General features: G+C 40.4%; 1 protein-coding gene across 1 annotated transcript in view; it reads right to left on the bottom strand.

Moving 5' to 3' along the window:
- Positions 1-26,983, bottom strand: part of PDE11A (phosphodiesterase 11A) — a 365,302-nt gene that overhangs the window by 160,165 nt on the left and 178,154 nt on the right. The window contains exons 6-9 of the mRNA XM_025994270.2: positions 25,623-25,755; positions 9,568-9,643; positions 6,466-6,533; positions 5,633-5,725 (exon numbers count right to left, since the gene is read on the bottom strand). Of these exons, the coding sequence (XP_025850055.2) occupies positions 5,633-5,725; positions 6,466-6,533; positions 9,568-9,643; positions 25,623-25,755 (370 nt within the window). The remainder of the gene's footprint in view (positions 1-5,632; positions 5,726-6,465; positions 6,534-9,567; positions 9,644-25,622; positions 25,756-26,983) is intronic.

Genomic DNA, 26,983 nt, shown 5'->3' on the forward strand with positions numbered 1-26,983 from the left:
GAGAGGAACAAGTAAGCATAGGATTAGGAGACTTATAGGAAAGATGACATTTGAATGACAGAACAACTCTGAGGGGAGAGAGAATCATCGGAACAGAGAATAACTGAAGTGGAGAGGATGTTAAAGCTCAGATGGCAGAGGCGCAGGTGGCTGATTTGTAGACTATGATGTAGCTGAGTTTGTAAGTAGCACAGAATACTCTGAAAAGAAAATTATTACCAGGGGTAGGAAGACAGTGTGGTGTGAGCTTTCAAAGGGCCCCAAAGGCCAGGAAGTTTGTACTCTGATAGGTAATGGGGGAGTAATTTAGGATCTGTGAGTGGGTGAGTGATGCAATCTGAAATATGGTCTGGGAAGAACAGATAGATGGCTGTTACAATTGCTCAGTCAAGAGATAATGAAGCCCATAAGTGGGACGCTGCTGTGGCGATGGGAAGGGAGGAAATGGATGGGAGAAGCTTTGGGGAAGTAGAATAAATGGGGCTTGGCTCCTGAATACACATCCCCTTTCTGCACCCACTGTTTGACCCTCATCCCTCTGCTCCTCTGATCATAGAAGGGTATATGATGTTCCTTAATACACTGACTTATATTTTCTGGAAAATTTCTCATCAGTATCAGGCAAGGCTTCTTCTGCATTTTCTATGAAAAACACCCCAAAGGACAATTCTTGGTGTTCAACACAAAGAAGTAATATTCTTTTTTTTTTTTCAAAGAAGTAATATCCTGATTTACATTCATATTGTATTTTCTCTGTATTCTGGACTTCCAGATGACGTTTCCCCCTTTTAGCATAGGATTCTTTTTTATACTCAGAAAATGTGAACATACATGAGTACACTTCCTGCGAAGTTCCTGGCATTCTGGCAGAATGGAAATCAGGATAATAAAATTAAAGTTATTAAAAATGATAGTAAATTTCTTTCTTTGTTCCTTTATTCAGCTTTGAGAGCATTTCTGCTCTCTAAGAATTTTAGAATATTAGTTTTATATATTTGGGAAAAAGAACTTTAACAATAGAATTCTATAACTAAATTAAGAGAAATTTAAAAAAGCTATCATCAAATCATAGTGTTTTATAATTCAATTTTTTTAAAGATTTTATTTATTTATTCATGAGAGACACACAGAGAGAGGCAGAGACATAGACAGAGGGAGGGGCAGGCTCCTCACAGGGAGTCTGATGTGGGACTCCATCCTGGGACTGGGATCATGCCCTGAGCCAAAGGCAGATACTCAACCACTGAGCCACCCAAAAGTCCCTATAATTCAATTGTTAAACAAAATCCAGACAATGTATCAGCCACTTCATTTCATAAAGGCCAGAAAAGAAGAAGGTTCTTCTATCTTATGTTCACATTGCTCTTTTTTGCATTTGTGGATTAGATTAAAATGAACTGAAGTTGCTGGTATCTGGCAACAGGGAAGGTACCCCAGGCCTGGCAGGTGTTTTGGGGAGGCTTTGCTCTTGGTGATGTATAGCTTTTGAAGACCTGCATAACTACTTTGGAGTTGGGAAATTTTGGATTAAATCCCCTGGACTTTTCTGTAGAGACATACAGGGCGACAACCGGAGCTACAGACAATGGGCCTGCATTAAGTGAGCGGTAGGGAGCAGGGGTGAGCTGTGGCACACTGGAGCACAGCAGCTGCAACACTGCTGGGATGCTCAGCGGTGGAACACAAGGCATGCTGAGTATCTAGGAAATTAGGGATCTGTTTTCAGCTCAAATTTCAAGCAGGAAATGATCTTCCTCATTAAAAGAAACAAAAAAATTATACCTCTTCCCTGGCCCCTCAATCAGCACAGTTTTATAGCAACTCTTGGGCTGAGCATGCAGGACTCAGTGCAGATGAAGGGGCAGCGAGTGCTCCAGTTAACAGAACAGCTAGCTTTTATGAAGTGCTTACTGTAAACAAACACACCCTAAGCACTTTCCCTGCATTGTTTTATTTAACTGTTAAAACTGTTATCAAGCCCATTTGACATGAAAAAACTGAGAATGAGAAGTTCAATAGCTTGTCCAAGATCCAAAGCAACTGAATCTGATTCAGTCCTAACTAGACTGATCAGACCCATGCCAAAGACAAAGTTCTAAATCTTCTCTCCACATCGCCTCTGGTTGAAATAAAGCCAGCAGCCTCCTTCTGCAGGGGATATAGATGCAGAGCAAGATGTGCCTTCATAGTGTACAAGTGAGCTCTGAATATTTCAGCAAGCATAAGAAGTAGCCTTCTCAGAGAACAGGGAAAATACTTTCAGATAATGCACCAAGGTGGTATTTTTTATTAAAAATGCCCGGTGGGGCACCTGGGTGGCTCAGTTGTCTGTCTTTGGCTCAGGTCATGATCTTGGGGTCCTGGGATGGAGCCCCGCATTTGGGCTCCTTGCTCAGTGGGGAGTCTGTCCCTCTCCCTCTGTTCCTTCCCCGCTTCGGGCTCTCTCTCTCAAATAAATAAATAAAATCCCCCTAAAATAAAAATAAAACTGCCTGGGAGAAAGGATTTTTAAAAGACAAGAGAATGTTGTGCTGTCTCCCAAGAGTCTCCTGAACACGCAGGAAGAAATGTATTCACGTTACCTCTCTAGGCCATGAAATATGCGTGCTCACTTTCTGGGGGAGGGAAAGGCTTCTAGGGTGGTTATTATCACTGGGGGCTGTGGGATGGATTATTTCCCTTCACTCTTGTTGCTACCTGAAAAAAAAAAAAAACACACTGCAAAAAGGTGATAGGAATGGGAAAGCTACATTTAGACAAAGATATTGTGCAAGATGAAGCAGAAAAAAAATGAAGAGAGTAAGTAAAAATGAAACAACATGAGGAACCTGTCCAGGTCCAAGTAGGGAATCTTCCCTTAGACACACTGGAGAAAGAGAAGATGGTCATCCCAGGTCCTTGGGGAGGAAGGACCGAGATGACATAAGGATAGCAATGCATGTGGTTCTGTCCCTTCTGGCTTGTGTGTCCTCTCTTTCTCTCCTCAGTTATTGTGGCTGCTGTTATTATTAGTATCATCATTATTATTTTACCTTAAAACATTTGCTGGATTATTTATATTCCTATAAAGTAGCTTAAATCCTTTACTGGAATAGGCTAGTTATAAATACATAAATAAAAATATTTACATAAAATTATATTATTCACATGCATCTATAGTATTTATAAATACATAAATTAAAAATATATATATATATTCATTCAAAAGTTAATGTATACCATAGGTTATGTAGACCTCATTCCAGAGTTTGGGTTTAGTAGCTCTCAACAAATCATCTTTTATCTTCATAAAGCCCCGTGATAAGAAATCTTTCCCGATACTCTTGCACGTGGATTCTTGGGTGAGGATGTAGGTTGGATGTCCCCCCCCCCCCACCTCCACCATTAGAGGTCAGAGTTGGTATCCAGTGAGGTAGGGGTTGAGCCGAGGGGGTGGGGCAAAACCAAGATGGTGGCACCAGAGTTGTGACTGGGCAAGCACAAAGAACATACGACCACACATACAAGCAACTTCTGAAAGGCTGAGATTGCCACAAGGCCCAGACTTGGGCTAGGTATTTGGAAGTGCAGTAATAATTTTTGTGTGTGAGGACAGAAGGTATCTGAGTTACACAAACGAGAGTGCTCACTATGAACCCAAGGAGAGTTCATGTTGAGTTGACTGTGGCTATATTAGCACTTCCTAGGTACAGGAAATGTGGCTCCTTGGGGCAGGTGGGGACTAGGCCATGATGCCAGTGAGAGTACTGCCTCTCATTGGTGAATAGCAGCTTGTGCTCAACCCACTGATTTCACTCCCTTCTCAATAGGCTGAAGATGCACAAGGAGGCGGGTGAGGAGTGTGAATGTGGGTATATGGGAGATGTTCTGTGCATGTGAAGTATAACATGATAGTATGAACTAGAGTTTGTATTGGACTAGTGTCTAGTGTGTCCTTTTTACAGTTGCAGAAACTACAGCTGGCTGAGGCAACTCTCTGGAGGTCAAAATTTGAAGACGGTGAAAGAGTCATGACAACATTCCTGTTCCAAATTCCTGTCCTTTGCTCTTTCTTACAATCTACAGTGATTTCTGGTAATAAACATATTACTGCAAATAATAATGTAAGATTATTTCTGTAACTTTATTTTTTTTATTTTTATTTTTTTTAAATTTATTTATTTATTTATTTATGATAGTCACACGGGGGGAGAGAGAGAGAGAGAGAGGCAGAGACACAGGCAGAGGGAGAAGCAGGCTCCATGCACCGGGAGCCCGAAGTGGGATTCAATCCCGGGTCTCCAGGATCACGCCCTGGGCCAAAGACAGGCGCTAAACCGCTGCGCCACCCAGGGATCCCTATTTCTGTAACTTTATTGATGGGGTATTAAAATCTTCTCATGTATCATCTCATTTAATTCTCACAATTGAGGTGAATGACAGAGCAAGGATGTGAAAATTCTGCACACAGATCTTAACACTTTATTAGTGATTCTTAGTGGGTGCATATTTACAGTTCACCTGTTTATTAATTCATCCTGCAGATACTATTTTTTTATTCCTTATTATAAAGATATTACATATAAAGGAAGCAGGACTCAGAGGAAGAGCCAGAAAAAAAAATCCCTTTCATTAGGCGGGAATCCCTTTCTTCCATTCTTTCCTTCCTCCCTCCCTCCATCCATCCAAAAACCACTTAATAAATGCCTTCTCTGTGCTAAGTGCCTTGGTAGGCACTAGGAATAAGATTACAAAAAAGATAAAACCCTTGCGCTTCTGGAGTTCATGGTCCAGTTAAGGGTAGAAGAATCTGTAGGTAGAGAACTAATTTTATGTCTTTAAACCTTAAATCAGAGTACTGCAGGGATCCCTATGTTGCTGGCTTATCCTATCCCTTGGTTTTGTTTCTACCGATATCTTGTTTGGTACACAGGATATTTTGTATTATACTACGCAGTTCTAGATGATGTCATATGTTATGTGATATTTTATCTGCCCTACTTAGTATTTCACAGACATGAAAAGAATCTTTGATAATAGCTACAGACCAGAAGTTGAAGAAAACAACAGGTATCGGGTCAAAACAAGCTAGGGTTCAGGGGAGAACTATTGTTTTAGGGCTTAGTCTGAGGGGAAGTGCAGTTTAGGTCTGGGAAATAGGTTGGAGTTCTCGGTGGGAGGTGTGCGTGTTTGTGGCAGGGGAGCTGGATGATGACAGGAGCAGCTTTCCCCACCTGGGTCACATATCTTCATAGTGAAGTTTTCCTTTATGGTGACAAAAGTTGTGAATTTCCAGACTACCTATACATATTCAAAATAAGTTCATAATGCATTTAAAATGGTAAAAAATTCTTTTTGCTTCATTGCTTTTAATAAATGTAATATAATATCTATATCTAACTCTACAACCTATGGATGGCCTTCAAGGAATCTGTGAACTCCCCAAAATTGTATGCAAAATTATATGCATCTGTGCATTGTTCTAGAGAGGGTCTGTGGCTTTCGTCAAATTCAAACACATGACTCTAAAATAATGAAAGCCTAATGAATAGGTAATTAAAAATTGAGAAATTAAGCCTCATAACAAGGACTTTTTTCCTCTCATATAATTAGGGCTTTTTAGCATATGATTCAGACATAAATACTGACTTACGTCAAGAGCCACGGACTGCTTGGCCCAGGACTTCTTCACTTGATCGTACATAATTGTGTTGTTGATGCCCAAGCCACAGAAGATGACAAAAGCCTAGAAAAGAGAAAGCCTGCTAATTAAAGATTGCAATAACTCACTGGTATAATCTAATTTGAAAGCAGGCAGTCATCAGAAATGGGTCTGAAAATATAATTTTATTGTACACAAAGGCAGGCCTTAGGGAAATATGCACATTAAGATTCTTAATTACTACTGTCATGTAACAACTTTATAGCTCACATTGCACATGAGAAAAAATTAATAATTTAATGTCATTGTGGAGAAACAATTTTATAAATTTAAAAACATATTTACAGTCTTACCAAATATGTTCTTAATTTATTTGGGTCGTGGACTGATTTTTAGTAATTCCATTGCATTTAACTAAAGCACCCTCTTTTAGTGGCTAGGCTATAAAATATTTTGGTGTGGAAACCAAATGAGCGTACTCATGAGGTAAATGTTAAGAGGAAGGATGGTAGACTTAGAACCAGTTAGTAAAGAAGCTGTGAGGTATTCTGGGCTAGAGAAAAATAATTGTGGGGTTTCCATGTTGGCTACCTTTGTGGGTGCAAAGTTTGCAAGGATGCCTGTTCAAGGCCAATCTTTCCAGCTAGAGGGCAGACTAGAATAATGGGAAGCTTGAAAACATGGGAGGCAACGGCTGTACAGGCTGCAGAGTTGCTGGAGGTCTCACAACTATAGATTTTCTCCTGACAGATTTTGGCAAGCTGCGACCAGGAGACCATTGGTGACTCAACTCTAACCTTTGGTTCACAAATTTATTTTCTTACCTCAAAAAGTCGTTGATCTGCATCATCAAAAGCTTTCCCGTCAAGTTTATTTAACACTTGAGCCACTCCTGTGGGAAGAATTTGGTTTACGTGGTCATTTTTAGCACTGGCCTCTGTATTAGAACATAACAAAGCCCCGCTGCCTCGATACCTCCCCGAGGTGACAACCTCCCTCAGTTCAAGCTCCAGTCCCCAGTGCCTGCTGTCTCTGCGAGGGCAGACCTGAGGTGCACAGCGATGCAGTCTGTCTTCAAGGCTGTGATATCCAAACCACGTCACAGGGAGGATTGGAGTTTTATCAACAATCAGTCTGATTCCTTAAAGCGGTTTTCAAGATGACTGTGCACAGTACCTCTGGTATATCTGACACACGTAGACATGCATATGCACATATATGCATTACATAGATCGCTGGGTATTAATAACTGTGTGAATACACATAATATATATATATATACATATATATATACACACACACACACACACACTTTTTTATGTTTTTAACATAAACACAGTACTTGAATGAGGCAGGATGGCATCGTGATTAATAACGTGGGCTCTGGTGTCATACTGTCTCAGTTCACATTTCAACTCCACCATCAGCTGTTATCTTGAACAAGTTACCTAACTTTTTTAGCACTGAAATAATGGGGATTAAAATATTGGCTAATGGGCACCTGGGTGGCTCAGTGGTTGAGCATCCACCTTTGGCTCAGGTCATGATCCTGGGGTCCTGGGATTGAATCCCACATCTGGCTCCGCGCGGGGAGCCTGCTTTTCTCTCTGCCTATGTCTCTGCCTTTCTCTCTGTGTCTCTCATGAATTAAAAAAGAATAAAGATGTTGACTAGCTCAGAGGGTTATGAAGATTAAATGAGACCGTGTTTGAATGTTTTAAAGCATATTGCGCCACACGGAGTGAACATTCAAGGAATGCTGGGGATTATGAGGCAGCTAAACTTCAAAGCAAAGTTAGCTCTGCTGCCCGCTACTGATGGGGTACATACAGTTTTAACAAACTTAACTCATACATATTCTTTCCAAAGTTCATTTCCAGCATTGTACCAGATGTTTTGGGGCAAGATTCTCAAAACATACAATTCTAACCACAAAAACTGAACAATCTTGAGAAACATTCCCCTGTGGCCCCATTTAGTACAAACAAAAAAGGAGCTATAATTCTAAAACTTCTAAAGCATGCCTGTATTTTTTAAGACCTCTAACTTCCCTTTAGAGAGGTAAGTTATCATAGGCTAGAAGACATATTTAACAGAACACAAATCTTTTAGCATGTAATAGGCAAACTGCAGCCTTAATTCTGAAAGAATTACAGATGTTTACTGCTGGGAATGAAAGCTAGGACCGTATTTGAGATTGCCATTGGACATCAACAGATAGCAGATGGTGTTTCTTATGCACTTTCTCTTTTTTTAAAACTTAAGTATGTTTAAAAATCTATACATGATGTGGGGTGCCTGGGTGGCTCAGTGGCTGAGCATCCACCTTTGGCTAGGGCCTTGATTCTGGGGTCCTGGGTAGGAGTCCTGCATCGGGCTCCCCACGGGGAGCCTGCTTCTCCTTCTGCCTATGTCTCTGCCTCTCTCTCTGTGTCTCTCATGAATAAATAAACAAAACAAAACAAAAAACCTGTATACATGATGCAATTCAATGCTTTGTACTAGGGCCCCAAATTCCCAAATCTAAGAACATTCTTGATGTTCATTAATGTACCAATATTTGTCTGCAAATTAAGCGAACTGATGAAAAAATTGTTACAGTTCAAGTCCTGACAATATTTACATAATACTAAATCCTTTGATAAGTAGCAGTGCCTTACAGTTTAACAGGCAATGCTGGGGGAAAGCAAAGAGAGGCAAATAGATACACTGGTTACCTTATGTCTCATAGAAAATAAAAAGCACCATGTTTTAATTATGTTTCAATAGTCTTCACTAATGCCTCCACTCTTTATGAGTTCTCTACTTTAACCACTGACACTGGGATCCCTGGGTGGCGCAGCGGTTTGGCGCCTGCCTTTGGCCCAGGGTGTGGTCCTGGAGACCCGGGATCGAGTCCCACATCGGGCTCCCAGTGCATGGAGCCTGCTTCTCCCTCTGCTCTCTCTCTCTCTCTCTCACACTGTGTGCCTATCATAAGTAAATAAAAAAATTAAAAAAAAAATAACCACTGACATCTTTCTTGGGTTTGATACTTTCCTGACTGAGATTTTGAGGGGAGGGAAAGGAGCAAAGGAGGGGGAAAATCTTGAAAGCTGCTTTGGCCCCCAATTCCATTATTCTGAGTCAAGTGTAACCTATTTCAGAATCATCCAGACAGAAAGATATGTGCTCAGTATGTGTCTAATAATGTACATTATTCTTCCCCTGCATCTTGTACACCACAGATGTAAACATACAGATGTAGTAGGAACATCGGTATAGCAGTGAGGAGGCCTGATTTTTAATCCTGATCCTGCTGCTAACATTCTGTGACTTTACCCTGGTCTTCCTGAGATTCCCCCCACCTCACCTCAATTTCCACAAGGTAAGATAAGAGAGTTCTATTAGTTGATTTCTGAGATCCCCTCCAACTTCAAAATTACTGGTCCTTGGTTAAAGGATAAACATTTGTTCATTGTTCTGGTTCATGTTGATTCATCAGGACTCTGAGACTCATCAGGAGTCTGCACTTAGGAGATGATTTAAGAGAATGAGACATAAGTTGAGGAGTCTTGGACATAAAAGAGTGGAGCAGGTAACGCTTCTTGGATTTTTTTGCTAAGATCAAGTGTAAAAGGGGTAAGCAGGTAAAAAAGATAGGGTGTATTTTAAAGTAATTTGTCTCTTTTAAAAAAGAAGTTTGTACTGGGGCGCCTGAGTGGCACAGTTCGTTAAGCATCTGACTCTTGGTTTCAGCTCAGGTTGTGATCTCAGGGCCATGACTAAGCCTTGCGTCAGGCTCCACGCTCAGCATGGAGTCTACTTAAATTTCTCTCTCTCTCCCTCCATCCCTCCATTGCCCTCCCCCCGCCCTTTACCCCCACTCTCTCTCAAATAAAAAAAAGAAAAAAGAAAAAAATTGAATTATTTACATAATGTCTTACCAATTATTTGGTGGTTGCTATTCCAAATAGGGACACAGAGAACAGATCTTATATGAAATCCCGATATCTGGTCAGCCTAGGGTATAAGAAAATAGTTAATTAAAATTAAACATTATTTACCCATTTCTGACTTACAGCTTGCCACTCTTCATAATAGACATTTAAAAATAACTTTTAAAAAGACACATTATAATCTATTTTTTAATGCATACAGTCATTTGTCTCTTTTAATTTAAAGCATCACAAGGAGTTCAAGCCCCAACCAAATATGAATTGATCAAACAACCAACACTACCTCCCCCAATCCCTGCAGCTGCAGAGAGCTAGATGTAAAACTCTTGATCATGCTCATACCACCAGACAAAAATCTGGCAACTGTTTTTGCCCTGAGTATTTAAAACATCTTAATTAAACCAGTAGTCAATATTTCTCTTTGATTGGGCACTTGTGTTAGTAAAAGTGCTTTGAGCCTATAATGCTGCCATATATATATACATATGTATATGTACTTTTAATTCTCTCTCTCTCTCTCTCTCTCTCTCTCTATATATATATATATATATATATATATATATATATATATATATAGCTTTTAGACAGAGTATATGCACACTCAAACAGGGGTGGGGGGATTGGGGGGAAGAGGGAGAGAGAATCTTTAGCAGGCTCCACACCCAGCGGGGCTCGATCTCATGATCCTGAGATCATGACCTGAGCCAAAATCAAGAGTTGGACACTTAACTGACTGAGCTATGCAGGTGCTCCAATACTCTATATTTTAAACATCACTAATTTACTATATATATTATAAAATAATATATAAAAATTTGGAGTTGCAAAAATATATGATAAATGTAGGTTTTTTAAAAAAAAGATTTTATTTATTTATTCATGAGAGACACGGAGACAGAGAGAGAGGCAGAGACACAGGCAGAGGGAGAAGCAGGCTCCATGCAGGGAGCCCGATGTGGGACTTGATCCCGGGTCTCCAGGATCACACCCCGGGCTGAAGTCGGCGCTAAATCGCTAAGCCACAGGGGCTGCCCAAGGTAGGGGTTCTGAGATCTTCTTTCTGTACTCTAGGAGACTGTCAGATGATATATTTAAAATATGAAGGTATAAGTACCAGGATCAAAAACCATCATTCAGTAATAAGCTCTACTGGATATTAAAGCCAGTGGTCCATATCTAACTGTTAGATAAGAACTACTAATGACTGATAGAGTGTTGGTGAGTTCATATGACTTTGATTTCTAGTGAGAAAGGTCAACTTGCCATCCAAATACAATAGGAAAAAAAAGATATCAAAGTTTTAGATCATAGTTATTGGGGGCAAAAAGGTACTTTTAGATTTTTAAATGTTAATTTTAGGACTTAAGAGCTATATATTTTAAACATTTGAAATTGGAAGTTAATTTACACACTTAAATTTTATGTTTGGATTGTTTTGGTTTTCCTCTGAGAAATTAATTTTCCAGATATCTTCTATTCTTGATGCTGGTAAATAAATCTCTTTTTTTAAGTCCTTTTTGGCAAAAAAAAAAAAAGAAAGCCCTTTTTTAGTTTTGTTCAAGAAATCTGTCCCTACTCCTATTTCACGAAGATATCCTCCCATTCTTTTCCTAGAATCTTTATTGTTTGCGCTTTCACATTTAGATTTGCAATCAAACTGAAAATGATTTGTGAGAATTGTGTGAGCTAAAGTCAAGACTCTTCCAACATCTATTTATTTACTACCTCCTATGCACCAGACACATTGCTGGGCTTTGAGGATATAAAAATGAATTTAAACAGTTGCATGAGGAGCTCACAGTGTAGTAAAAATAGAAATAGTTAAGATAAAATGAGTGTCCAAATAAAACGTGTTCAAAATACTATGGAAAAGCCAGCAACTGACTCTGTTTAGAGAAATCAAGAGCGGATTTAGATCCTCACGAGTGGGTCTTCAAGGACAGGGATGGCCCGATGACGCTGAGCTCACATTCACTGGATATGCACTTCCTGTCAGGCACCTGATTCAGCACCTTCACATGCATCATCTCATATATTTATTAAAACAACCCTGCAGGTACGTACTGTTAACTTCCTCCCTCTTAGGTAAGACTCAGAGAGATTAACTGCTTTGAACGTGGAGAGACTTCTTTAAAGGAAGTCAGACAGGGAATCCCTGGGTGGCGCAGCGGTTTGGCGCCTGCCTTTGGCCCAGGGCGCGATCCTGGAGACCCGGGATCGAATCCCACATCGGGCTCCCGGTGCATGGAGCCTGCTTCTCCCTCTGCCTGTGTCTCTGCCTCTCTCTCTCTCTCTGTGACTATCATAAATAAATAAAAATTAAAAAAAAATTAAAGGAAGTCAGACAATAACAGACAGGTCCATCAGTTATCTTCCAAAGGAAACAAAGTAGTTTTCTTTCTCTCCCTCAGGCTAAGGTCTGACTTACAGCAAGCTAGGGTGAGGGAAGAGGAGGAGGTTGATTTTACAGACATCTGGGAGGTATAGGCCACAGATTTGGGCCAGCCAGAGCAGTAATAGAATGTTCGGGCCTGCTTGGTTTTGCTGAGGGCCATACACAGGCGAGCATAGTCCTGGGCCAGCACTGAGGGGAGGCTCGGTTGCCTCTGCCGACTCCGGGACAGCTGTACCTCCGCTCTAACCTCTCCCAGGTGATCTGCAGCAGCTGAGGAAAGAGGTCACAGTGCAAGAAGACAAGGAACGTGCAATGAGTGGGTGAAACAGGGAGACAGCTTGAGAGGCTAGTGGTGAGAAAAACAAACCTCAGGCTGTTTATCAGTGAAACACGAGAGAATTTGGTTTACCAAAAATTACTGTAGTTCTCCCAAAGAATGTTCTATTCTGGGGAGGTAAGGGTATTCTAGGGGAGGTTCTCTCATCCTTGTTAAAGATAACATGGATGTTTCTGGTTTGAGTAAGAGTGGCTGGAGTTCCCCGATGTGGGGAACACAGGACGTTTGAGGGATATTATTCCGAGTTCAAGTTACAGCGGAGATGGCAGTGGGAGAGAACGAGGAGCTGAGGCACTCATCTTGGAGTCATCAGCCTCTGGTTTGAACTGAGTAAAAGCACCATGGAAGAACTTGTCCAAGGAAAAGACAAAAGAGGATGAAAATTGAACTGAGCTGGGGTGGGGGACACATGGTATTTTGGGTAGAAAGAGGAAGCTGGGGTCAGTGACAGGGATGGAAAAGAACTCCAAAGCTCATACCTCAAAGTTTGTGCATTTCTAATGCGTGGACATGTTGCTACAACCTTTCTGGAAACAGATTTATTGATGTGTATCCAGAGTCCAAAATGTAGAAATACCCTTTGACCCACCAATTCCTGTGCCTAGAAATTTATTCCATGGTAATTATTATAGCTCACACAAAAGTTTACATATAAAGGGGTAAACCATAGATAGCATTGCTAATGATAATGATATATTAGAAATAACCTGAGTACTCAACTGGAAGGAGTTGGTTAAGTAAAGCATAGCACATCTATTCAATGCAGTATCATCATCCATCTAATTTAAATCACGCTATGGAGGAATATTTGTTAATGTGGAAGATTTTCTTTTATTTTTTTTAAAGATTTAATTTATTTATTAATGAGAGACATATAGAGAGGCAGAGACACAGGCAGAGGTATAAGCAGGCTCCATGCAGGGAGCCCGAGGGGGAACTTGATCCCAGGACTTCGGGATCACACCCTGGGCTGAAGGCTCAGCTCAACCACTGAGTCATCCAGACGTCCCAATGTGGAACATTTTAATATACTAAGTGATAATAGTGTGGGGACACTCCATGGGTTTTGACAACTGCATAATGACATGCATCTACCATTATGGTATCCAGAGCAGCTTCACTGCCCCTCACATCCTCCCTGTTCCTCCATCCCTGCTCAGCTCTGGTACACTTCTCCCCTCGTCCCCCAGCTTTATGGAGATAGAATTGACAAAATAATAACACATTCAATGTGTATAACATGATGGTTTGATATGTGTATACACTGTGAAAGAATTCTGCCCCTGGGAGTTTTTAAATGACTGTTTCTGCTTTCCACATTTTGGATAATAAATTCCTTGTATGCAAGGGGAAAAGTTATTTTCTAAATAGGACTAAAGTGGAACAACAGTGTCAAATTTTGCAGAAGAGTTGAGTGGGATAAGCACCAAAAAGTGGTTATTGGATTTAGCAACACAGGAGGATAACTGAAGGCAAAGACCGTCAAGGCAGGAAGGGATGGGATGAAGAACAGAAGTCAAGTGGTTAGTTCTGGAGGAGAGGAGGGCTACTCCGAGAGAGCAGAGCTACACTGGTCCAAAGCTGGGGGCTTGTGTGGGCTGCGTGCGAGAGGACAGGAGGGGCAACAGAGAATGTGGAGAATGTCTTTAAATCATCCCCACTGTGCAGAGGGAAGAAGTGAAGATGGCACTAACTGGCTATGAAAACAGGGAAGAGAGAGGTGGTAATGGTCAGCATGCGTGATGAGCCCAGCCTGACGGGAGAGAGGGAGGAGGAAGGATAGCAGAGTATTATGGGAGTGAATTTTTTTTTTAAATTTTAGCATCATTAAGGCAATCCCCCCACTTGTCTATCTGTGGCAATGCTGTTGTTTCTGGAAAAGTGAAACTAATCCGAGTTAGTTAATATGACCATATGAAATGGCAAAGACTGGAAGCATATCTCATTCTCTGCAGGGGCCAAAGGAAAAGAGATGAGGCCCATCAGGGGAGAATCCCAAACAGGGGTGAAGAGGAATAACAAAGTATGAAGGAAAGAATCATCTTCGTTAGTTGGATAACCCCAGGTCTTCAGATCACATGTCAGTGGAGCTCAAAAATGTCTATTGGCCCCAACCAAGGCACCGAAACTCTCTTTGTCTAGATTTTTGCCATCGATATTTATCTGGGGCACACCAGGATGTTAACACCCGCTGTCTCTAGATTTTGGCATTATAGCAGATTCTCATCTTTTGTCCTTTGTGCTTTTTCTTATTTTCCAAGTTGTTTTGAAAGAATATGTGTGTGAAAGGGTTTCAAAATTTGTAAGGTGTTTTGCAAATGTAAATATTACTAATATTGAGAGGAAGAGCTGCCCCCAAATATCTGCCCCACTGTTCCACAAGGTTCCTCCTTGATCATTCTTAGTTTAAAACCCACATTTTAGAGTCTCAAATGTTATAGACCATGTGAGACTAAGCAGCCTTTCTAGGAGGCTAACAGTTAAAATAAACATATTATTGAGGGGTGACTACTTCTTTCCAATTGAAGATGCATATAGCTAAAAATTCTGTCTCGCCTTTGTCTTCATTGGATCTTTTCAGTTAATGGACCTACTTGGAGCCACCCAAACATGCTTGTCATATTTTCTAGCCTCTCAAAGGTGGTCAATGAAAATGTGGTTAAATGAATCGGTGGTACTTTAACACTATTCTTTAATATCCAATGTGTTTCCTTTCCCTACAAAGATATGTACAATTGCAAAAATTTATTTTTTTAAAGATTTTATTTATTTATTTGAGAGAGAGTGAATGAGAGAGAGAGCATGAGTGAGGGGAGGGGCAGAGGGAGAAGCAGAATAGGGAATAGGGAAGGGAGCCCGATGACTCGGGGCTCCACCCAAGGACCCCAGGATCATGACTCGAGCCAAGGGAAGATGCTTAACCAACTGAGCTACCCAGGAGCCCTAGCAATAATTTAAAGCCATACTTTATCTCCCAAATATCAATCTACTAGAGAGAAATTCTGGTACTAGGACAAGCTGAAGGAGATGTTCTAAAGTCAGTGGCTTGATTTTTCTGAAATAGTAGAGAGGCAGTTTCTTTTTCCTTAACTTACCTACACAGAGAATCAATCCTGATGGCTTCTAGAACATACCTACAATGAATCTTTAAATTTCTGACAAAAGAAATTTATTTTTTCTCCTAAGAAAAAATAACTGACCTTTGGGCTTAGAACTGAGGCATTGGGGATCCCTGGGTGGTGCAGTGGTTTGGCGCCTGCCTTTGGCCCAGGGCGTGATCCTGGAGACCCTGGATCGAATCCCACATTGGGCTCCTGGTGCATGGAGCCTGCTTCTCCCTCTGCCTGTGTCTCTGCCTCTCTCTCTCTCTCTCTGTGACTATCATAAGTAAATAAAAATTTAAAAAAAAAAAAAGAACTGAGGCATTGTCTTCACCACCTATGCAGCAGAATCTGTTCCACGGGACCCCAACTTGTCTTCACTCCCACAGCTACCCCATTCTGTATCTTATTCCTCCTAACCTTCCTCGCTTTCCTGGTCATCTGGAATTGTTGTTTTCCACTGTCCAGTCCTCTCTACCCCAACTCTACCTTCTGGAAGGGATCTCAAACTACTTTACACTAAGTATCAGCGACTGAGAGATTAGTGGTAGCAAATGCTTTTCAGCAGATCCATGGAGCTCTATCTCTTAAAGGTTTCAATTTTGCACATTTCCCTTTGTAACCGTAGCATAGCCGATAGACCAGAAGGCGCTATAGGAAAGAGACAATGAATTGTCCTGCTGGGCTAGCACTCAGCATCCCAGATTGTGGGAGTGCTTTGCTATGAAGCACTGACAGGCGAAATGGGCTTTAATGCTGTAAGTCAAAGGATCTTAGAGCCTGGAGCCCCATTATCTTTAAGTGCTACATGACAAGGGCAAGAACTATTGAGTTGTCTTCAATGGACTTTAATAACAAAAAAAAAATCAGAGAAAGAATTTTATATGGAAAAACTGCATAGGATTGAATTGTGATGGACTTAGGGTCATGACACCTTAGATTTAACTGTGTAATTCTGAGCTTCAGCCACCCATGGCCGAAGGGATCTGGGTCCTGATGGGTTTCCCACTGCTCCTAAATTTGTAACAAACCATCCGTGCATAAGGCCTGCCTTACTTTTTAGTTATTTTCTGCCATCCCCCCCTTTATGAACCTTTCTTATTTATATATCATGTCCAATTGTTCATCCCTGCTGCAGGCAGAGGAGAAACCCTGCACATAATGACTCTGAAAATTCTCTTCCATAACTATACAAATGGGAGGAAATACTAAATTAAGCAGTAGAATATTATACCTTATAATGACTAAATAATGTGTTGTTGTGCATTAGTATATTTGTTTTAAGGTATTCTTTTGAATCTAGTATGAAAAGACGAGCAGAAAGCTCCACCGATAATGCATTTGAGTGCAACTAATTATCAGGAGTTGAATTCATAAGCACAATGCCAGCTAAAAGCAAGACCAGAATAACTGTTTCTGGTGACCATATTTGTAAATAGAGTATGCACTCTAAGAAGCCACCTGATATAGCAGCAGGTCATCTGCAAATGCACGTGTTGTACATGCTGCTGGGATGTCTCAGGCAAAGAAGGATCTTAGTATAAAATCCAAGCAGCACTGTATGCTGGCTAGGGCAATAGAAAATAATCATCTAAATTCCGCAAAGATAAGGCAAGGCAAATTAATTTACTTAGAATTAGCATTATTTCAATTCTGGTTCTAAGTAATAATTTCTAGTTTCTAGAGAGTTTGCAATAGCCTAGCAAGATGTAATTTCACATAAGATATAAAAGGTCTAAAATTTAAAAAATATCTTTAAATTTTGCCTGATGATGAAAATAATACAAATACTTCTGAAATTTTTAAGTAAATATAAAATCAAAATCTCTAATCTTGCCATCGCTAAACATGGCAACTATTAACAGTTTAGTATAAGCCCTTCCTGATCTTTTCCTATAGATATATAATATGCTCATGCATCAATTTATTATTTTTCAAAAACAGAGATATGTTCATAAAAAACATAGATAAAATATTCAACAATGTTGAACAGTAATGACTATTAATTTCTAACCATTGTTCTAGTTGTTGGGGAGACGTCAGTGAGCAAAACCGACAAAATCCTCACCTTTGTTGAGCTTACATTCTAGTGAGAGAAGACAGCTGGCAAAAAATACAACAAAAATACAGAAACAGATTACATGTTAGAAGGTATTAGGAATTACAGAGAAAAAATAGAGCAGGATAAAGGGAATTTAATATCAAGGTTGTCAGGCCATACTAACAGCTAATATTTGAAAGATGACTTTAAAGAAGTGAGGATTTAAGCCACACAGCTATTGAGGGAAGAGTATTTCAGCTGAGAGAATGGCCAGTGCAAAGGCCCTGCAGTAGAAATGTGAGCAGCATGTTCTAGGAATAAACAGACTAGTGTGGCTGGAGAAGTAGAAGTCAGCACTGGGGCCAGATAAGGAGATGCCAGATGTGTAGGGCATTGTAAAGCTCTAAGAGAATTGTGAGTTTGATTTTTACTCTAGTGACATAAGGAGACTTTGAAGAGTTTGTGCACAGAGTTGTGACATGATATGACTTAAAAATTAAGAGTATCTGGCTATTGTATAGGGAATAGCATATAGAGGGGCAGAGATTAAGAGGCTCTGGCCATGAAAAATAGTCCAGAGATGAGGGTGGCTGGACATGGTTGGTAGCAGTTGAGCGGTGAGAAGTGGTCAGATTCTGGATAAATTTTGCAAGTAGAGCCAATTGGACTTCCTGATGAATTAGATGTGTAAATGAGAGGATGATGCCTATAAAATTTTTGTCAAGGGATCCCTGGGTGGCGCAGCGGTTTGGCACCTGCCTTTGGCCCAGGGCGCGATCCTGGAGACCCGGGATCGAATCCCACGTCGGGCTCCCGTTGTATGGAGCCTGCTTCTCCCTCTGCCTATGTCTCTGCCTCTCTCTCTTTCTGTGTGTGTGACTATCATAAATAAATTAAAAAAAAAATTAAAAAAAAATTTTTTGTCATAAGCATCAAGAAGAATTGTGTTGCCTTAATAGAGACAGGGAAACAGAGAGAGGAGCAGGCTTGGGAGAAAAAAAGATTGTGAGCTCTGTTTTGGACATGTTAGATTTAGGAGCTCTATTAGAAAAACATATGTACATATGTGTATATATATGCACATATATTATTCTATACATTATTCTATGCATACTTCTTTGTGGTTTTTCTCCTCATGGATATTTTTCCATAGCAGGACATACGGAAGGTCCTATGGGATAGAGACATTTTGTGTGGATGCAATTGTAGTCATTATCATAGAGTGGTAGGCCAAATTCTAAAGATGGCCTCTAAGATTCCAACCTGCCACCCTCCACTTTGTACAAGTCTGGTACCATCCTCCCCCTTGAGTGTGGGCAGGACTTGTAACTATGACAGGATCATCACTTCCTTGATTAGGCTACATTATGTGGCAGAGGTGATGGGAGAGCCACTCTTGTGATTACGTGAGTCACTCCTGACATCACGGAAGCCTCAGTCACAGCCAACGTCCTGTTGGCATTGAGCAAGTGAGGTGCTGTGTTGTGAGAGGTCCATGACTAGCACCTAAGGGCAGTGTGTAAGAGCTGAGAGAGAACTTTTAATAGCAGTCAGTAAGAAAATGGAAACTTTAGTCTACAACTTCAAGGAATTCAATTCTATCATCACCTGAATAAGCTCTGAAAAGTGCCAAAATCCACATGAGAATGTCATCTGGCCAACATCTTGGTTTTAGCCATCTGAGACCCCAGAGTGGAGAATGCAGCTCTGCCGTGCCCAGATTTCCAACCTATGGGAATTGTGAGATAAGAAGTGGATGTTTGTTTTAAGCTGCTGAATTTGTGGTGTCTTGTTATGGAGCGATAGAAAATTAATACACACAGTGTTCTGTCCGTGTTTTCAGGAGCCGAGTGTGGGCCTCCTCTTTCCAAGGAGCAAATGATGAGCAAAACTACAAAACCCATCTACACAATAACCTGTGAACATGAGGGTTTTTTGAGCTGCTATAAATAAAATAATCAGGTATATCTTTTTTGTCTTCTGTCTTCCATTCTTTCCATGGAGGATGTAACAGAATAAATATATAGCGATCTTCATAAGGTTGTAGAATTTAAAGCTCAGAAATTTAGTTCTGGCTCTGTGGGTATCTTATATAACTATTCCATCATCATTTTCCACCCATAAACCAAGGTGTTTGGCCTTAAAACCATGCAGACTATCAAGCTCAGCAGGTGCCGCTCCTAGGAGTCAACTCAAACAGGCAGACAGAAGGCAAGTAATCACTGTGCCTTGCCCTCTGAGTTGCTCTGTTCCCACAGGGAGGGAACTCCATTAAATATTTAATACAATCACAAAGAGAATACTCAGCAGGTAGACAACTATGATTACTTGCCCCATAGCCTTCACAGCAGGCTCCTGGCAGCACCTGGGATGGGCTTTCTATCACATGAAACACATCCTTTTGTAGTTTTTATTAAAAGGAAGACCAACAGTTTCAAAACTGAGATTTCAAAGTAAGGGTCATTCTCTTGCTGCATATCTTTGGGCAGAATTTGTAAGGACTTCCCTGGAGTTATTAAAAGGTAGGAAAGACATTGAAATTGGAAATCTAGTTTCCACTTTAATTGAACAGCTAAGGCAAAGCTTGGTAGGGTAAATTCTCTCTTATTAACAGAATGCCACTGGCATCATGAATCCCCAAGCTGACAAGCTTCTCATGTTGGTCTAAATTGGAGAAGAAACTACCAAATACACATGAGAAGACGTATTGGGGTTGGCACTCAGTTAGTGATCTGAAGACTCTACAAGATGGTTTACTGGATGAGTCATTCATCACAGGTTGCTAAACAATTTTATTGATGGGGAAAGGAACACCTCCCTATGCAGTGCGTCAGGAGCGTCCGTTTGGGCTTAGCACGTTTGGGCTTAAAACTAAACTCCTTTTGTGTCAAGCCATGGAGATTTTGGAGTTTACCTATTGCCTTAACTGATACTGTGGTTTGAATGCAGGCAACAGGGCTGTGTTTGAGATATACCAGTGTCACTGGCTTTTCAGCTATGTTTTAAAGATTGGTGGATTGTTTGGACCTGGACAGTGTGGCTGGCTCCTGAAATCTGATCATCCTTAATGTGCCTTAGTAATCTGGCCCCTGGATGTCTGGCCATTCCTGTGAAGAGCCAAGTCTGCATATTGCTGGCTCCTTTAGGAAAGGATATGGTGATCATCTCTCCATGGCAGCCCAAGGCCATGGGACATGCATCCAGCTTTCACCACATTTGTAACTAACATCTGTTACTGTTCCTCCTCTGCGAAGACAAGCAGAGACCTGGCTGACTTGAAGAGCTACAGGTTATCAGATTAGTGCCACCATCTCTTCTTTACTGTCAACACTCACTTTTAACTCCCCTCTTTGGCTAGAGACTTTCCTCTTCCTTCCCCATTGTGTCTGTGGATGAAGAGAATTGAAGTTGTCTTGTCTATAATCAAGGTCTGCTGGTCTGCAGCTCTGTAAAAAGGCCTGCATTTAGAGAAAAGGACCTGCTTCTGCCAACCTGTCCCCACCCCAAAAGAAGAAACTAGTTCTTAATCAGATGAATATCTTCACCGACATTTATATAAGATTGCATCATTTACAAAATATTTATATAGAATTCTACATGTTACAATACATATGCAAGTAGTATGCCCAAGATGACACAACAGGTGAGTGGAGCAGACAGGACAAAAAGGTACGTCTGTTGGCCAACGTTCATGTGCCTTTGTGGACAGAGGAAAGATGGAGTGGGCTCCATTGCCCAGGGAGCCCCTCTGCAGCTGGTCCACATAGGAAGCCAGTCAGGGAATTGAATTAGGAATCAGAAAGTCCAGTTAGTTCTGTGCCCTATCTTGAGGAAGCTGTGTGGCCTTAGACAAGACACTCCAGCTCTCTGTTTCCTCATCTGTAAATTAAGGAAATCACTAATATTCCTATTAACTGAAAGTTGACACACCTATAGTATGAAACCCCAGAATAAAGCCAATTCATTTTTGGGTGTTCTATCCCAGACACTACACTGTCTGATGAATTGGGGTCCTTCTTCATGTTCAGTAAAGAGAATTCAGGTTGCCAGAATTAGCCACTGAACCATTGAGAAACTGAGGATAGATACCATTATTCAGGAAAATGTATTTCTGGCAGATTTAAGTTCATTTATTTTTTTAAATTTATTTATGATAGAGAGAGAGAGAGAGAGAGAGAGAGAGACAGGCAGAGGGAGAAGCAGGCTCCATGTACCGGGAGCCCGACGTGGGATTCGATCCCGGGTCTCCAGGATTGCGCCCTGGGCCAAAGGCAGGCGCTAAACCGCTGTTCCACCCAGAGATCCCCAGATTTAAGTTTATTGTATAGACATATGTTGAGAAAATCTGTAAGAAAAATAGGAAATGCTTTGAAAGGGATTACCCATGCTACCACTCTGCAAATTATCATTCTTGTTAACCAGCTTCAAACTATTCAAGGAAGTTAGTGAGTGTAGAGAACCAAAAAGCAAGCACTTTTTCCAGTGGAGAAAACTCTGGGAGATACTCAATTAATCCTGGACTGAAAAAATTTCTTTATATTCTACCAGTAATAAATAAATACTCAGCTATGATCACCGATAAAAATTACGGATCCATAGCAGACCAAGAAGAGAGGACTCAAACCTTTGTAGGAAGACAATACAGTTCTAAAAGTTACCCTCTATTTCTAGGATGATTCCAGAATTACTTTTAGTGCAAGAATGAAGCAATTTCATTTTCTTTTTTTCTTTTTTAAAGATTTTATTTATTTATTCATGAGAGAGAGAGAGAGAGAGAGAGAGGCAGAGACACAGGCAGAGGGAGAAGCAGACTCCATGCAGGGAGCCTGACGTGGGACTCGATCCTGGGTCTCCAGGATCACGCCCTGAGCTGAAGGCGGCGCTAAACCGCTGAGCCACCCAGGGTCCCACAATTTCATTTTCTCATATTTTTTTTTATCTTGAGGAAAATACTTAAAACATTAATAAAAAATATTATCTGAAATGGTTGTCTTTATCTTATGATCTATACCATCTTACATCAGGCTTCATGGGGAGAAGGTTGGAGCCTCTTAGCCTCTTAGCATGGCGGCTTAGTCTGGAGTCTCATTCATTATTAACAAACAGTTGACTCCTGTCAGTGAGGCAAAATATACTTGAGAAGGGAGAAGGCTTAAGCAGATAAATAATTTTGCTTTTCCCGGAGTAATACATAATGCGCGTACACATACACACACACACATACTACAACATACACACACATTCGCAGGAAATATCTACTAAGTGCCTGCATTTAGGCAGAATTCTCTCTCTCACCTCCATCTGCATTGATTAATTCCTTTCTAATTTTTTTCCCTTAGCATGAGAAGGGAAACATAAAGTAACTTTGAATTCCAGTCTCAGGGTACCTGGGTGGCTCAGTAGTTACACATCTGGCTTTGGCTCAGGTCGTGACCCTAGGGCCTGGGATTGAGTCCCACATTGGGCTCCCCGCAGGGAACCTGTTTCTCCCTCTGCCTGTGTCTCTGCCTCTCTCTGTGTCTCTCATGAATAAATATATAAAAATCTTAAAAATAAATAAATAAATAAATAAATAAATAAATAAATTCCAATACCATGCAAAGTGACCATGTAAAAATCATATATAATGCATCTTCAGATTTGCATTTGAAATCTAGTACTAGGTATATAGCAGATTGAAAGCATTTTAGGTGGAAAACCAAGAAATAATGTTGATCTAAGTACATGCTTTATTTTATCAGAGGGTAGAAAGTGATTTCACAAAATAGTCACTGCTTAACCTACCATAGTTTACTGTCTTCAGACATCATTGCTTCTAACTACTGGCTAAAAGCATGAAATTTTTATGCCCGATCCCACAGAAATAACTGCTGGATTTTTGCTCACGAGTCCACATTGTTCTTTTTATAGATCAGTGGAGCAGTCTGCTTTATTGGAATGGGCTGTGAGTACAGGGAAAATGTGGAATGGCTGTCTCACTAATCAGGAAGAGATGTGGTAAGAGTCTGTAGACATAAGGATATGGTTTATCCAAGATCACTAAATTGTATGAGTAAGAAGTATTCTTGAGATATTGTGTTGTTTTTCATAAGAAAAAAAAATGAGCAATGATTGGACGAGAATTTTTCCTTCCCTGATAAAGGCAAAGATGTTGAAACCTATGACCCAGCATGTCATTCTCCAAGGTACAGATGCTTAAACTGGGTGGCAGGTGTTCACTGCCTCATGTTTTGTTATATTTTTACATATGGCTTAGTAACCAACATTTTTAAGTGGTGTAATTTGTTGATTCTTTCTTTTCCCCAAAATTTGACTTCATGGTCCAAAGCTAAGAGCAGAATAACAGTAATCCATACCAAATTTAGCACTGAAATTTGAGATAAGAATCAACCATGATCCCTTGACATCTAATCTAATATGATGACTTGGCAACAAGGAATTGGCAACGAATGATGTTTCTGCATAGCAAGCCTTTCAGCTTGTTCAGCTCTTACTGATGTTACTAATAGGATACTGAGAGCATTCCTTCATAAAACTGTCTAGATATTTGTTCTTCAGCATTCTTTCTCTAAAAGCAAGGAAGAAAGAAACATGGCAAACACAAGTTTGCCAAATCAGTCCTAACCCAATCGTAATGCTAAAGTATACAAATATTGACCTCTAGAAATCATTTTTGCTCTGCCAACCACAGAACCAAGTTGGTGATATTTTCCCACAAAGGAAGACAGCTAAAGAAGCTCCAGACTGTGTAGTTTCCCAAGGAAGATAAGTCAAAGCTCAGAAATAATGCATCAGAACTGAAGAGAGCTACAAGGGGCTCAGGGTTGGGACAGCCGAGGGAGATGCTGCAGAGATACCCAACCCAGACTGGGAGTTTGTGAAAGGATTTGCAAGGTAGGAGCAGCTGAGCTCCATGCTCAAGAATTAATAGAAACTATTAGAGGACATGGCCTGGGGGGAATAAAGCTCCAGGCAGCTACAGAGAGATGGTGAGTTTTGGAGAATTAAAAATTTTCCTGCAGAGATCCGCAAAGATGACATGACTGAAGTTCGAAGTTAAGTTTAGATTGCAGCCTCCTGTCACATAATGTCCTACCCCAGACATGGGACAGCAGAGAGCAGGCCTGAGGAAGAGAACTGTGGAGTCCGGAGACTGGGGCTGAAGGGATCCCTGTCCATCTCCAGAGATGTCATTTCCACTTAAATGTTCAGCTATTATTGCTAACCTGTCCTCCGTGCTATAGCCACAGAGGTGGTGTGATCTTTCTAAAATACAACTTCTGCATTTCCCTGATTTAAAACCCAACTACTGGCTCCCCATTGCCTAGGACAAATACTCAAACTTCTTAACATGGCGTTCAAAGTCTTGGAGCAATCTGGCCTCTGCTTCCCTCTCCAGCTTCATCTCCCTGGAGCTTTCAGCAGCATTAACCCTTCTCAGCTCCCCACTTCTCCACCCCAGCCCCTGTGCTCTCTCAGCTTTGCCTGGAACACATCTCCTCACCTTCCTTGCCAAAAAACTCCTGCTACTCTTTAGATCTTAGCTTGGCAGTCTAGAATAGGAAACACACACACAGATTTTATAAATTCATGTAAATTTATCTGTGTGATATTGTAGCTACTTAGAATTTAAACATCTGCAAGTCAGAACCTATACCACTTTACTATATTCTGTATATATATATAGCACAATGTGCCTGCAAAATTAACATTAAACAATAACACAAACCAATTTACCATTTCTTGGGAACAATTTTAAAAGACACAGTAGTTGTTTTAGCATCTGTTGGGAAATAATGATGTTATATACACATTTTTATTAATAACTATTTCATAGTTTAATACAAACTATGTTTAATATAGTGTTCGTGATTTAATGCATGGGTACCTGTATATGGGTACATTTAATATAAAATGTATCCAATTGTAAAAGAGCATCAAACAAATACATAACAGATACCCATTTTGCCACAAATGAGAGTAGAGAGGAGGTTTTCCTGTTATCCAACAGCAGGCAATGCTAAGTCTGATCACAGAGGAAAGATGCAAAAAAAAAAAAAAACCCCAAAACCTGTTGATATATATGATGTCCTTCTTATGCTTCAATGAGCAAACCATCACCAGTGTGACAAGTGAACCTTAAGACTGCAACCAGAGAATTCCTCTTACCTCGGCATCAAAGCGAGGATCCTGGTAGGCATCGCTGATGTTCACTGGAAGGCCTGTGGAAGCCACTAGCTCGGCAACACTGTTATTAATGAGCCAGTCGGAATATGATGATTTCTCCATGCTTTCTTTGAAACTATCAAAACCAAAGCAGGCAGTGAGAAAATAGAGAAATGTAAGTTTGCTTAAAAGTAAATCTCATAAAACTATAATCATAATAGGATTATCTATCCCCCTTAAGAAGGGATAAGTGACTTGAGTCACAGAAAAGCGAGGTAATTATCAGTAGCTACTTCAAAAAAACTTATCTGCTGTAATGTAAAATAATCAAATCTATTGGGAGAAATATTAGATTTTCCATGATCCAGAGAGCAACTCTAGGTTGTATTTAGGCCAAAGCAGACAGACATAAAGTCAGTAGTCAAGTGATGACTGGAATTGACAATAGGAGGTTAATAAATAATAAATTCCATTGACTTACTCAGCCCACATCCCTTAACTGAGCAGACTGGTGTTTGACATAGGGAAAAATTAAACCTCAGAGTGGGGAAAAATCAGCAAATATATTAGTTTATAAAATTTTAAATGCAGCAAAACAGCAGACCTAGCCCATGTGTAATCTCAATAATCACTAACTACTTTTGTGGTATGTCTCAGACTTTAACAAAAATACATTTCCTACTTACAAAATCTTACTGGAAAACCTGTTTTCATTCTACTGACCCCTAGCATTAATATTTAAATTATATCCATATTTGATTTGAACAGGAATTTTATGCAAAATGGTTTTGTGAACTTCCCCTTGTATAGCTTTCACTACAATCATCAACTTTACAGAAATGGCATAAGAATTAGTCAGATTCCATACTCTCTTCCTCCTTCCCTTCTATCATTTCTCCCCCAACTACATATGGAGCACTGCCAGGAGCTATGGAAATGCAAAACTGAATACTGTTCAAATTAGTGATGTCAAGGAAAATTTTGGTAGAAGATGTGAGATTCGTGGCTTGGCAGATGATAACTGGAATTACATAAGTAATGCAAGTATAACTAGGGCAATATTTTCCAAACTACATTCTGTGGAACCCTAGATTCCAGCACACATAAGTGAGTGTACCACAGCAAGAATAGTTAAGGGCTCTATTGACTTTTTAATCTGAACTGCCTTATATATAAGAATAACACTAAACACAGTTAATGGTCATTGTTACTATGCAGCACTGTGCTGCAGTGTGGAATTTGCGCCATCCCGAGAATTCGTGGCACGGAGAGGCCACCAGATGCATGAAGAAGTGGGAGGTGCAGGCATTCTCTAGCACTGTCAGTGGATGTCATCTGTAACGATGGCTGCTCTGGGTCTGGTG

This window comes from Vulpes vulpes, chromosome 3, assembly GCF_048418805.1.
Source record: "Vulpes vulpes isolate BD-2025 chromosome 3, VulVul3, whole genome shotgun sequence".
Lineage (NCBI taxonomy): Eukaryota > Metazoa > Chordata > Mammalia > Carnivora > Canidae > Vulpes > Vulpes vulpes.